Raw genomic sequence first — 13,512 nt, forward strand, 5'->3', positions numbered from 1 at the left:
TTTTTTTGAGGCAGTCTCACTTGCCTTCCCCTGGGGTGCAGTGGTGCAATCATAGCTCACTGTAGCCTCCAACTCCTGGGCTGGAATCCTCCTGCCTCAGCCTCCCAAGTAGCATGCACCACTATGCCCAGATAAGCTTTTTTTTTTTTTCTCCCCAGAGATGAAGGTCTCACTATGTTGCCAAGGCTGGTCTCAAGCTCCTGGTCTCAAGTAATCCTCCCGCCTCCATCTCCCAAAGTGCTGGGATTATAGGTATGAGCTACAAGCCCTGTTTATAGCAGTGTTCATCCATTCATGAGGGCAGAGTCCTCATGACCTAAACACCTCCCATTAGGCCCCAACTCCCAACACAGTTGCATTGGGAATTAAATTTCCAACATATGAATTTTAGAGGACACAGACCATAGCTGGGTTTAAACATATGAATTTGGGAAGGATATAGTTATGGGCTAAATTATGTCCTCTCCCCAAAAATTGTGTGTATATAGATACATGTATGTATTTTAATGTAGCATTTGTCTTCCTTCCTCCTGGGTGGCACACACCTGCCTGCATCCAACCCCACCGTTGACTGTTTTCCCCTGCAGTGCCCCACTTACTATCTGCTTTCCTGTTGATTCCTCCTCTCTTCTCTAAGTAAGACAAAGTACAACACACCACTGTCTTAGTCCATTTGTGTTGCCACAACAGAATACCTGAGCCTGGGTAATTTATAATGAGCAGAAGTTTATTTCTCTTGGTTCTGGAGGCTGGGAAGTCCAAGGCTGGAGGTCCAACATCTGGTGAGGGTCTTCTTGCTGTGTTACCCCGTAGTGTAAGGGCAAAGAGAGAGCAAGACAGAGAAAGAGATTGAACTTGCAGCCTCAAACCCTTATTTATTTATTTATTCATTCATTCATTCATTCATTCTTTTTTTTTTTTTTTTGAGACAGGGTCTTACTTTGTCACCCAGGCTGGAGTGCAGTGGCGTGATCTCAGCTCACTAAGCCTTGAGCTCCTGAGGTTCAAGGGATCCTCTTGCCTCAACCCCCCAATTAGCTGGGACTACCACTATGCCCAGCTAGTGTTTTTTGTATTTTTTGTAGAGATGGGGTTTCACCATGTTGCCCAGGCTGGCTTCAAACTCCTAGGTTCAAGTGATCTGCCTGCCTTCCTTCCCAAAGTGTTGGGATTACAGGCATGAGCCACCGCTTTATAATAGAATTAATCCATTCATGAGCAGGGACCCCTTGTGATCTAAACACCTCCCACTAGGCCCCACCTCCCAACACTGTTGCACTGGGGATTAAGTTTCCAAAACATAGGCCGGGAACACTGACTCACGCCTGTAATCCCAGCACTTTGGGAGGCCAAGGCAGACGGATCACTTGAGGCCAGGAGTTTGAGACAAGACTGGTCAACATAGTGAAACCCTAACTCTAATAAAAATACAAAGATTAGCTGGGCGTGGTGGTGTGTGCCTATAATCCCAGCTACTCGAGAGGCTGAAGCAGGAGAATTGCTTGAACCTGGGAGACAAAGGTTGCAGTGAACCAAGATCACGCCACCAGTGCACTCCAGCCTGGGTGACAGAGCAAGACTTTGCCTCAAAAATAAAATAAAATAAAATAAAATATAAAAAAGTTTCCAAAGCGTGCTTTCTGGGGAGCACTTTGAAACCACAGCACTCTCCCTGGCCCTGGCTTCTCCCTGGACCCACCAACTCTATCTTCTTCCCTCTTTCCCTCTGCCCTCTGTCTGCTTCTACATTCACGCCACACTGAGACAGTTCTTGCTAAAGTCACCCCTGGCCTCGCTAGGTTCAGTGCTTCCTGGCATCACCTTCCTAAACCTCTGGCCACACACTGCCAGCCCTGCCTCCTCCTCCCAACATCTCCCACCTCTGTGACACCACATGCTCCTGACCTGCCACTGAGTGCCTATCAGCTCATCTTCAGCCACTCACCCCTCTTACTCCATATTGGATCCCCTCCCAGTGAGGCCCTAGCCTCTTGCCTCCTCACTCTCCTGCCGCCAGGGCCAGGGACTTCCTGCTCCAATCCCCAATCTCATCTCTGCTCTGATTCACCCTGCATGCAGAGAACACAATTTCCCATCTGCAGCCAGACCTCCACGAGCCCTGCTCACTCAGCATCTCCACTTGCATGTCCCACAGACACCTCACACTTCTGTCCTCACTGCCCTTCTGAGTCTCCCCTCCCTGAGGATCATCCACCACGTCTACAGCTGTTGAAGCCAGAAACCTGGGATTCACTCCTCTCTGTGAACCTCGACCCCGCACTGACCAATCTCCAAACTCTGGTGCTTTAGTCCCGACTCTTTTCTGCATCTTCACTGCCCCCAGTTTTGTCCCAGCCACATCCATCTCTCAGCTGGACAATTACAGTTGTCTCCTGCTGAGATATGTTCCCTCTTATCCACTCTCCACACTGTGGCCAGAGTGAGCTTTCAAAAATATTATTGGGACCAGGCACAGTGGCTCACACCTATAATCCCAGCAGTTTGGAAGGCCGAGGTAGGAGGATCACTTGAGCTCAGAAGTTCAGGACCAGCCTGTGCAAACTGTGGGTGGGAGACCCCACAAGTCCCGAGGCAGGAGTCAGAAGCCTCAGCCTGTTCCCATATAAATAATGAAGAAGAAAATAACTAGAGAGATAACCATAGTAGTTATTCATAGGTAATCTTGTTATTCATAGGTTATCATTAAGATACCCCCCCCACACACACACACACATATACTCAGCATAATCTTTTACTAATGCCTCTCAGGTTGCAAAGCGTGAACCTAAGGTGACACTGTGAAAGAAGTGACCCTAAGAAAAGATGCTTTAAGCCCTCTGTCACGCCCGCGTAAGGGCTGCTGGAGGGCGCTTTGGCTATGCGGCAGCGCCAGAACTGGGAAAGCGTCCAGCGTTTAGCAAGCTGTGGAAGGAGATGTCGGAGATGTTGGAGATGTCTCCTTCCCTGGAGGAGTGAAGAGAAAATTCCGCTACCCCAAGCTCTTGCGGTGGGCCTGACGGCTGTCAGGGAAACCCACAGACATCTGGGGAGTTAATTGTCTCTATGTGGTGCTGTGCTTCAGCGGTCACGTTCCATGTCTACTTTCATGTTCCACTTCTGCACCTGGTTCCTCTTTTTCTTAGAAGATAGAATCAGTAAAAGTAACATAAATCTTAATGTCTTTGCTCTGTCTTGACAAGTATGGAAAAGTGCTGATGCATTATGCGCCTTCCCTCATCTCGGCTTGAAAGTCCTGGGCCCCCATCCCTGACACGTAATGTACTTGACCCTACCACTGACCACCAATGCCTCACCCTGTCTACCTTGCCCGCTTTGTACTCAATAAGTCAGAATATGCGGACACCCGGGGCCACTGCCGGACTCTGCGCTTTGGTTGGCAGTGGACCCCTGGACCTAAACTCTCTTTCTTTTGATCTCGGTGTCTTGCATCTTTATTTCCACAGTTTCTCATCTCCACACCAGTAGAGGGGTTCACAGGAACCTGTAGGGCAGGACCCTACCAGCAACATAACAAGACCTCCTCTCCTTGAACATGAAAAAACCTAGCTGGGTGAGTGGTCCTGTAGTCTTAGCTACTGGGAGGCTGAGGCAGGAGGATCACTTGAGCCTAGAACACAGAGGCTGCAGTGAGCTCTGATTGTGCCACTGCACTCCAGCCTGGGCAACAGAGTAAGACTTTGTCAAAAAAAAAAAAAAAAAAAAAAAAAAAAAAAAAAAAAAAAAAACAAAAAACAAACAAACAAAAAAAAACTTAGCCTGGGATGGTGGCATGCACCTGTGGTCTAAGCTACTTGGGAGGCTGAGATGGGAGGATTGCTTGAGCACAGGAGGTCAAGGCTGCAATGAGCCAGATAGGGCCACGGCTCTCCAGCCTGAGTGATAGAGCAAGACCCTGTCTCAAAAAAAAGTTTTAAAAGTCATTTTTGTATTTGAATAGACAAATTATCCACAAGTTATAAAAATGTAAAAGTACAAAGGGAATATAGTTTTCCTGCCTCTGTTTTCTCCAGCTGGAAAGATCCTCTCCTCGAGGGCAAACGCTGTTACAGGCTTCTTGTTTTTCCCTTCTGGAAATATTCCATGCATTTACAAACACATAAATTTGTTCATTTTTAGTTTTAGTTTTACTCACATAATTGGTAACACACGCTCTACCTGCACTATCCAATATGGTAGCCCCAGCCACAGGCTTAGGAATACTTGCCATGCGGCTGGTGCGACTGAGGTATTTACTGTAACGCTAAAAGAAGAAATTGATCCTTCTCATGTTGCCTTATTTCACTTCAGGGTACCTATTGAAGATATTTGTGCTCAATTTTATGAAATTAATTCTATACAAGTCTCATGACTACAGCTGTTTAACTCAGTATTTAAGTGGAAATGCTATGAATCATTGCTGGCTTTATGGAACTGTTGAAAGCCACGAAAGATAATGAACTTAATGTCTTTTGTCAAAGCTCATTGCCGGGGTTGTGGAAGAGTTATTCTAAGATTTACTGTACTTTTAACTAACTCCAAGATTTTCCTGAAACAGGAGCCATGATTACCAAATATACAATAGTAAGTATTATTACTATTTGTTTTGTGGACAAGGTCTTGCTCTGTGGCCAAGGCTGACAGTGGTGACTCGAGCCTATAATCCCAGCACTTTGGGAGGCCGAGATGGGAGGGTCATGCAGTGTGTGATCATAACTCAATGCAACCTTGACTTTCCAGACTCAAGCAATCCTCCCATCCCAGCCTCCTGAGTAGCTGAGACCACAGACTTGTGCCACCACACTCAGCTAATTTTTTAAACTTTTTTGTAAAGATAGGATCTCTCTATGTTGCCCAGGCTGGTCTTGAACTCCTGGGCTCAGTGATCCACCCACCTTGGACTCTCAAAGTGGTGGGATTATGGGCATAAGTCACTACTCTCAGCCCAAATATTTAATAATTAAAAATAAAAAAGATCAGTGTTTTCTCACCAATATCACATTACATATAACTGGGCTAAATTTGAATATCCAAGGAAAGGAAATTTCATTGTTACCTAGCCAGAAAACATAAGCGTTTCAAATTAAATATTTTCATAATAGTAACAAATAATTACAATTTACATACTTTTGTCACAAGAATCAACATACAGAGGTTTTAATTATACAGCATTATGTAAATTGGCTATATTTCAAGAAAAATTTGAAGAATACTCAGTTGATGTTGATAAATTTAGAGTGGCTTTTGAATGTATGCAATATCCATTTTGAGTTTGTGTTAATGGTACCAAAATGGCACAAGTTGGCAGATGCACTTAACTTGGATAGGTGTAGTTTTGCAACCGATATACTCTTGCTTCAAAGTCAAATCACTTCTTCCAAAAGAAATAAACTATTTTTGTCAATGTGTTTGCAAATATTAAAGGACAATGTTTTTTGGTACTCAGTTCAGTTATTGGAAAACTAAGCTTGGAACAACTTGGATATGTGAGTCTACATTTTTAGCTGTGATGACTGGGAAGATCATTAACCATCATTAAATGGTTAAATCCTGTTGTTGCTCCCCTGGATCAGGACGTGTTACCTGGAGCTGAGCTCATGAATATGCTTAAGCAGTCCTTTCACAGGTCGTGAGTGCTCTGCAGTAGGACTGTCCACCTCCTTGGGGTGCACCTCACATACCTACACCCACAGTGAATTTTGTGTGGCCACTGAAGTACAGCCAGACTGGCTCCTCCCTCACCATCTCCCACCAACCTGCTCCCAACCTACCTCCCCACCTCAACCACCTCACCTCCCCTTCGACAGGTGTGATGCAACTTTCCCCCCAGCCCCCAGGCAGGATGACTTTCCTGCTTTGCTCAGCTCAAGTCCCACCTTGTCCTGGAAGATTTCTCTCCTCATCCATCCTCAGGACACCCCCCAGCATCCCCCAGCATGGGTCTCTGGGGGGGCAAAGGAAAACTTCCCCTTTGCCTTCTGAAGTTTTGCTGAAAAATCAACTGATGAAATGCAGATTAATAAATTATTTATATTTTAGAGACAGGGTCTTGTTTTGTCCAGGTAGGCTGAAGTACAGTTTCCCAATCATAGTTGACTGCACCCTTGAACTCCTGGGTGCAAGTGATCCTCCTGCCTCAGCTTTAATAGGAAATATTCATTGACATGCATGGGAGAGAACCACAGAGCGATTACCCCAACCCCTCAATGGGATACAGAAGTTTATCTGCCGTCTTGAGTTTATACAAAGATGGGGGCTTAAATAGTGGCAAGACAGGTTATGGATAGGGTGGAAGACGAAGCCTGGTTAACAAAGGCAGTCTTGTTATGTAATGACACCTCATAGGTAGCAGTCCTTGGAAAGAATAGACAGTAAATGTTTCTTTCAGACCTGTAAAGGTGTCAGACTCTCAGTTCATCTTTCCTAGATCCAGACAAGGGAGGGTCTCAGAGAAAGCCTAGCTACATCAATACAGATTTCCTCTATAGATGCCAATCTCTCCACAAAATCAGCTTTTGGTTATTCTATTTCCAAGCCATTCTGAACAGCCACCTTGAAATGTGTCAAATAAGTATATTTTGGGGTGAAATACTTTGGTTTTCTTCAAGTTCTTGGGCTGGGAAACGTCTTTCGGTGCATCTCTTCTCTCTAACCCCATCTAAAGCTTTCAGGGAACATGGATCCCCTCTCTTATCTCTGTTTAAGGACAACTGAGGAGCTCATAGCTAGGGAGTGAAATGCCAGTAGTGGTATTTCAGGCATCCGGCAGTGGCTAATGGAAGCCGAGTTTCCTTCTGGTGCCCCAGAGCACACTGTAAAGGAAGCTCTCAGCTCTAAGTGGAGAATCCTGGCCGGGTGCGTAAGGAGGGGACAAAAGCCTGTACCCCACACTGGACACCAGTTGCTTTTCGTGTTTCCTCATTTAATCCTCAAAACAACTCCTCAAGACAGAGTTTCTGATGCCCATCTTACAGATAAAGAAACAGAAGCTCAGAGAGAGCCATGAAGTTACATGAGACCCTCTACTTGAGGCCATCAGTGCAGTGTGGGAACTAGAGGCATGCTGGTGGTGGTTACTGATGCGCAAAGTCCCAGAGCTTCCTCGTCCTTGCTCCAGCGTACCCGGGAATCCAGCCGGTATTTGGACAGTTTTCCTTGAGTTTCCGTTCACCATATGAATTCCATCATGCCGCTCAGCCACAGGCAAAAGCTCCCCGACTCCCCATGAGAGTCCATCCCACGGAAAATGGGACACAAGGAACGGTCAGGAAAGACAGAGGCAGGATCCACACTGGACATCTTTGCTGTCGATCAAGGTTGCAGGTACCAGAGTCCTCCCTAAAGGAGAGACCTTCCCTCTCAGTGTGGCTCAGGGAGTGGGAGGTGGGGACAGGGGGAGGGACCTCCTCGAGGTCTCCTTTAGTTTGAGGATGTCTCTATTTCGGGAAAGAATTCCCAGGATGAGTGTCCCAGGGACGCTACAGAATGGTCCCCCGTAAAGGACCCAAGACAGGGCAGCCCTGCCTGGGCAGGAGTGGGGTGCAGAAAGCCCTTGGGGGAGCACAGCCACAGAGAAGAGGCCCAGGCCAGCCAAGACCGCGGAATGTCGGACCTGAGCCAGGGGGAGGTGGGACCGAGGGCTGCGCGCCCGGGCGAGCCGCCTGCAGCCTCGGCCAGGGGTCAGGGTCATGAGGGTTGGACGGAGGGGAGGGAGGAGGGTGGGATGGGAAGGGAAGACGCGGGAGGGCGCAGAAGGGCTTCCAGCCCCGAGATGGCCAGTCCACGTCGGGTGGGGAGGAGCCGGAGTTGCTGGAGGGGGCCCAGGAAGTGGGGGTGGGAGGAGGTGGGGACCGCCCGCGAGAAGAGCGGGAAGAGGCAGGCTGCGAGGCCAAGATTTCAGCTGCGGGACGGTCAGGGGAGACCTCCAGGCGCAAGGAAGGACGTGAGGAGGGGAAGCGGGCTGGGGCGGCCACCGGGCAGAGGGGCAGCTGCGCCGGCGGAATGAGGAACGCCTTTGCGCTAAGGCAACGGCCCTGGCAGCTCTTCACTGAGGGGCCTCGGTTTCCACATCTGTGGCTTTCGGGTCCCAGGACGGACGGGGCTCTCCGGGAGGGTCAGCCCCTCTGGGTGGCCCCAGTCATGCATCAGGGAACGGATCAGAAAGGCTGGGAGAGGGGTCGTGGGGAAGGCCCCAGAAAAAAAGAGGACGGAAGGAAGATTTTGCCTGAAGCAGGAAAGCTAAGGGCTGGGGGGTGAGACCCCCCCATTCCTAATGACTGGGGTGGGCTGGTGGCCACGGCAGCCCTGGCGCCGGGAGGGTTAGGCCTCCCGCGGCCTCCACCCAGCCGGGCCCTCCCACCTGTTTGGGTCCAGGCCCTTGCCCTTTCCCCAAGGCTGCCTAGGCCGGGAGGGTGGGGGCACCCCATGGGAGCAGGGGGATTCTAGAGGGAGAGGGAGTAGCGGTTGGGGAGAAGCTGAGCTGGGAAAGCAGAGAGGGGAAAGCAGAGAGGGGGTCCTGCCGGAGACCTAGGGAGAGACAGTGGGCCAGATGAGGGGTGGAGGGTGGGAGCGGGGAGAGGATTGATTCTCGGCATGGCAGGGAACTTTGCTAAAACTGCAGGCCCTAGGAAACAGCGCAGGCAGGGTGGAAGGTAAGGGACAGGACCAGGCAGACCCCAAGGCCAATTTGGACAAAGAGCCATTTCCCAGCTCCTTGTACCTCTGCCCAGGGTTCTGCTGGCCTGGCTCCCCAGGGCAGGGCATGGGAGGAGGTGGTTTGGGCTGGATCGGAGAACTGAGGGGCGCACACCCGCTTCGCAGGACCGGGGTGACACGGAAGCATGCGACGACTGCTGATCTTGCTGGCCCTGTGGCTGGGCGCGGTGGGCGTGGGCAGCACCGGGCTCACAGAAGCCCAGCAGCAGGGCCTGCAGGTGGCCCTGGAGGAATTCCACAAGCACCCCCCCGTGCAGTGGGCCTTCCAGAAGATCTGTGTGTACAGCGCTGAGGACATGGTGAGTAGCATGGCCCCTGCAGAAGGGAGGGTCGCACCTGGGAGACAGGCCCATTCCCAGGAAGCAGGACAGAAGTGCATGGGCTCTGAGTGCCCAGCCCTCTGGAGAAAGGCCCCAGTGTAGCCTGCTGGGAGGCTATCCTGACTGCGTGAGGGAGGCACGGGCACCAGGGCTTGCTCTGGATGCTCAGCTGGCCACTGGCCATCCTCTGCCTGCCTGTCCACAGCCCTTCCCAGCTGGAATATTTGTGAGGCTGGAATTTCAGCTCCAGCAGACAGACTGCCGGAAGGAGGACTGGAAGAAACCCCACTGCAAAGTCAAGCCCAATGGGGTGAGTGAAGGGGTATGAGAGTGACGAGCCTCCTGAGAGGTGGAATGGCTCAGCCTCAGCCCCAGGCTGTGAGGGTGGTCGAGCTGGGGCCTGGCAGGCAGGGAAAGGGTTTGGTTACCCCTGGACTTACCTTCATCATAGCAGGGCTCACCTCTGAGTTCCTCTCTCAAGCTTCAGGGCCTGGGTGGAAGGTGCCCGCTGTGGGGGTGTCTGGGGTGCCCTTGTAGACTAGCCAGGCTCTAGTCATCAGTCACGGTGGGGGCAAACCCACCACCGTGGGGGCGATGCCTGGGCTGGGACTACAGTGACTGTTCTAGTTCCCGCTCTGTGAGCACCACCTGGGCTCTATATTACAGGTTCTGTAAAGGCCCCAGTTCTCTCTGTCGGCTCAAGGAGGGCGCTGGATTATAGCAATGATTCACCAACCTCAAATCAAATCTTACAAGAAAATGTAAATAGAATAGGTGACAGTTGAGGCGCTCTGGAGGAATTGGGTGGGAAGAACCCATCGGAGGAGGATTCTTGCCTTTGCACTAGCACAGGCACACCCATCCCCCACACTCCTGCACACAAACCACAGACAACCCATCTGGGAAGGATTCCTGCCTGCACACACACGAAATTTCCATAGTTCGAAAGCTGCATGGGTCTGGCTTCCAACATTCTGGGTTGGACTGTGCCTGAAACCCCCTGGCCTGCATGACCCCTCACCCCTGGGCTCGAGGGCCTAGCTGGGAGCTGGTCCCATCATGGGCAGCCCTGGCTCCCACCCTCATGATGCCCAGGCCTCCCTCACCCCTCTCCTCTGCTCACCCTTTGCTCCCCTCCCCAGAGGAAGCGGAAATGCCTGGCCTGCATCAAACTGGGCTTTGAGAATGAGGTTCTGGGCCGGATGATCCACTGCCCCACAAAGACACAGGTTCTGCGGGTAAGAAGGGGCAAAGCTGCAGAGAGGTTGGGACGGGTCTGGGAAGATGGATGGAATCTCAGACTACGGGCCAGTTACAAGACGGAAGTTTGGCCGGATGGGGAGAGAGGGAAGTGGAGGCTAGAAGGTGCTATGCCTGGTCCGGACATTCTCCAGGGGATATAGAGCTGGTCCCTGCCCAGGATGCTGGCAACCCTCCACCAGCACTGCCTGCCCCACTCTCCTGGACACTGCCCACCCCTCCCACACTGCCTGAACAGTTGTGGGTACTGGCAGGAGCCTAAGGAATACCAGGAGAACCAGTGCATCAAGGTGCAGCGGGCTGGCGAGGACCCCAACAGCTTCGGCTTCCCTGGAAATGCTGCTCTTCTCCGTGGGCCTGCCCAGCACTGGTAGGCACCAGGGGCAAGGGGCACTGTGTGGATGGGGCTAGCCCTGGGAATGCTAGGGGGCTGGGCTGGGCTTCGGGAGCCTGGGAGGAAAGCTGGGACTGGGGCCAAAGCAGCCTCCCTCACCCTCAAACCCGCTTCCCCTTTTGTCTAGAGCTGCGTGGCGCCTACAGGACCACTGCCAGTGCTAACCAGTGGAAGACCCCAGCTCCCAGAGAGAAGACCCCATTCTATCCCCAGCCATGATAATAAAGCTGCTCTCCCAGCTGCCTCTTGGCTCCTTGCATTGCATGCCTTCCTCCTTGGAGGCGGCCAGAGAAGGCAGGGGGACAGGACCCTTCCTGTGAGACCCCAGGAAGCCACGGGCAGGGTGAGGAGGGCCTGTGCTCCAGAGGCAGAGATGTCCCCATGAAATGCCAGGCAGGGATGCAAATGAAAACAGGAGCATTTAATAGATGTGCAGGCGAGAACAGGCAGAGAAGGTGCCCAGGAAATACAGGACCAGCCTGGAGAGGCACATTTGCAAGGCGGGAGAGCTCTGCTTCCAGGAGTGCGCTGGCCACTCAGCCTGCCTACTCTCCCAGCAGCTGGGAGTGGAGGCTGGCCCATCCCTACCTTTCTCACCTGTAGCCTCAGGAGGAAGTAATTCCTTCCACTAAGTCTCAGGCTGGAGCAGCCCGAAGTGGCAGCAGCTGTGGACACAGGCTCACAGGTGGTAGGGGCCTTTACACCTTTCAAGGCCCCTCAGTGCGTCCTTGCAGCACGTGGAGGGAGGGTGGGGAGGGGCGTCCCTCAGGACAGGGATAAAGGAATAGCCCAGCAGGCAGGGCCAGTGGCCAGTGTGAAGAAACCACGACGAGTGTGGAGGCAGGGAGGGGAGCTGTGGGCAGCAAGGTCACCTGGCTGTCCTGGGCCACAGCTGCATTCAGAAGACAAAGGAAGAGGTGGGGCCCACGGAGCCGAGTGCCTGCTCGGCCTGGGCCAGGCTGTCGCTGGCCTGGCGGTCCAGGTCCCGGCACTCCTGCAGCGTGTCCTGGAACTGCCTGCAGGCCTCCTCCAGGATGGAGCCACTCCGGCTGGGCCAGGACTCCCAGTAGCCCGGCTCCACCCAGGGCTGGGCCTCAGTGGCTCTGGGGCCTGGACTGGAACTGGGACGTAAGGAGCTGTCCAGGTCCCGGCACAGCTGGTAGAACTCACTACCCCGCCCCATCACACGCTCACCATCGATGACTTTCAGGCCAGGCAGCAGCTCCCGGACTGCAGCCCAGTAGGAGGGGCTGGCACAGAGTGGGTTGCTGAGCCGGGTCAAAGGGTCTCGGAGCCGCAGGTACTCAAGGCACGGCAGCCCAGCCAGACACTGCAGTTGGCCCGGGGTGGCCAGTAGGTTGCCCGAGGCATTGAGACTCTGCAGGTTCTCACAGGCGGCCAGTGGCTCCAGGCCCGTCAGCCGATTGTTGGAGACATTGAGCACGGCCAGCTGGCGCAAGGAGGCCAGTGGGCCCAGGTGGGTGAGCGCGTTCCCGGATAGGTCCAGCCACTCCAGGCCCAGGCACTCTCCCAGGCAGCCCAGGTCGGCCAGCCCCAAGCCACGCAGCTTCAGCAGCAGGATGGACTCCAGGGAGAACTCGCCTGTGCGTGACTTCAGCAGCTGGGGTGTGATTCGCAGCCCACCAGCCTCTCCTGGCTTCTCACCTGAAGGCTCCATGAGATGGAAGTCGGTTGGGATGGCCTGGGCCCTGGCAGGACTGTCACAGGGTTCCACTGGGGATCAGCCGGTGCTCGCCCCGAAGCAGGCACCTTCCACTCTCCCCGGGGCCAGTGCCAGGAGACCTGGTTCTGATGCCCTGCTCAAAGCCAGCCAGTCCCTGAAGAGAGACAAATAGTCAGCAGGCAGCAGTTTGTGTCCCATGCAGCAGGTGACCGCAGGGAGTGACCCCGTTTTTACCATGAGAACCAACAATCTCGGCCAGGCAAGACCTAAAGACCAAAGTCTGGGACACAGACCACAAAAGCCAACCCAAGGGGGTCAGCCCAGACTGGCACCAGCTGGTCAGGGCCATGCTGGATGGATTTGGGCCTAATGTTACCAGTTCTTTCTGTCAAATGCAGAGTAGTGGCAAAACATCATTATTTTACTTTTTCAGTAACCACTCACAATCTGTCCTTATTAATTTTGGGGTGTTTCTTTTTTAAGCAGTTATTTTTGAATAGACAATAGGTAACCACCATCACGAGTTTCTTTTGTTTTCTTCCTGGGATAACCAATGTATATGCACGCAAATAGAAGTAGACAGTGCCTTGTCTGCGTCACTCAGTATTACTACGATTCTTTCTAAGAGCAATTAATTCAAACTTATTTCCAGATTTGGGCCAACTGGTGCCTCTTGTTGGAGCTGTAGACCCTAAGAAGTTGACCTTTTGTCCTAAAGGACGAAACTGAGGTCAAGGTAGCAAATGGACAGGGAAGGCTGGGGTAAGTGGCCTGGTCAGGCCCCACACCCTTGCCCCCCACCACCTCACTGCCCGCCAAAGCAAGCTCTTCTGCTCTGGCCTCAACTGGACAGAGATCAACAAACAGCACCGGTAAATGTGCCAAACAGCATGGTGCCAGCTTGCTGTTTAAAAAAGAATTAAAATAAAAAAGAATTTAAAATAACTGTTTAAAAAAGAAACACCCCTGGCCGGGCGCGGTGGCTCAAGCCTGTAATCTCAGCACTTTGGGAGGCCGAGGCAGGTGGATCACGAGGTCAAGAGATCAAGACCATCCTGGGCAACATGGTGAAACCCCGTCTCTACTAAAAATACAAAAAATTAGCTGGGCATGGTGGCGCGTGCCTGTAATCCCAGCTACTC

At 52.4% G+C, this 13,512-nt stretch overlaps 2 protein-coding genes and 1 long non-coding RNA gene across 5 annotated transcripts in view; 1 reads left to right on the forward strand and 2 right to left on the reverse strand.

Annotated features, from left to right (window-relative positions):
* LOC108298116 overlaps nucleotides 1-13,512 on the reverse strand; it is a 17,365-nt gene that overhangs the window by 2,929 nt on the left and 924 nt on the right. The window contains exon 2 of the long non-coding RNA XR_001822454.2: nucleotides 984-988. This is a non-coding gene — a long non-coding RNA (uncharacterized LOC108298116). The remainder of the gene's footprint in view (nucleotides 1-983; nucleotides 989-13,512) is intronic.
* RARRES2 (retinoic acid receptor responder 2) lies at nucleotides 7,593-10,928 on the forward strand. 3 transcript variants are annotated; one of them, XM_037735751.1, is made up of 6 exons: nucleotides 7,593-7,674; nucleotides 8,818-9,011; nucleotides 9,238-9,342; nucleotides 10,175-10,270; nucleotides 10,547-10,662; nucleotides 10,814-10,928. In XM_037735751.1, coding segments are annotated over exons 2-6 (492 nt in total). In that variant the 5' UTR covers nucleotides 7,593-7,674; nucleotides 8,818-8,837; the 3' UTR covers nucleotides 10,815-10,928. The 3 variants fall into 3 exon arrangements, with proteins under 3 accessions (XP_037591679.1, XP_017376314.1, XP_017376322.1); XM_017520825.2 differs by lacking the exon at nucleotides 7,593-7,674 and adding an exon at nucleotides 7,827-7,939; XM_017520833.2 differs by lacking the exon at nucleotides 7,593-7,674 and adding an exon at nucleotides 8,011-8,110.
* Nucleotides 11,087-13,512, reverse strand: part of LRRC61 (leucine rich repeat containing 61) — a 19,167-nt gene continuing 16,741 nt past the window's right edge. Inside the window, exon 3 of the mRNA XM_017520792.2 lies at nucleotides 11,087-12,524. Coding sequence (XP_017376281.1) covers nucleotides 11,585-12,364 — 780 coding nt within the window. The 5' untranslated portion in view covers nucleotides 12,365-12,524 and the 3' untranslated portion in view covers nucleotides 11,087-11,584. The remainder of the gene's footprint in view (nucleotides 12,525-13,512) is intronic.

Source organism: Cebus imitator, unplaced genomic scaffold (genome assembly GCF_001604975.1).
Source record: "Cebus imitator isolate Cc_AM_T3 unplaced genomic scaffold, Cebus_imitator-1.0 Scaffold20, whole genome shotgun sequence".
In the NCBI taxonomy this organism is placed as follows: Eukaryota; Metazoa; Chordata; class Mammalia; order Primates; family Cebidae; genus Cebus; species Cebus imitator.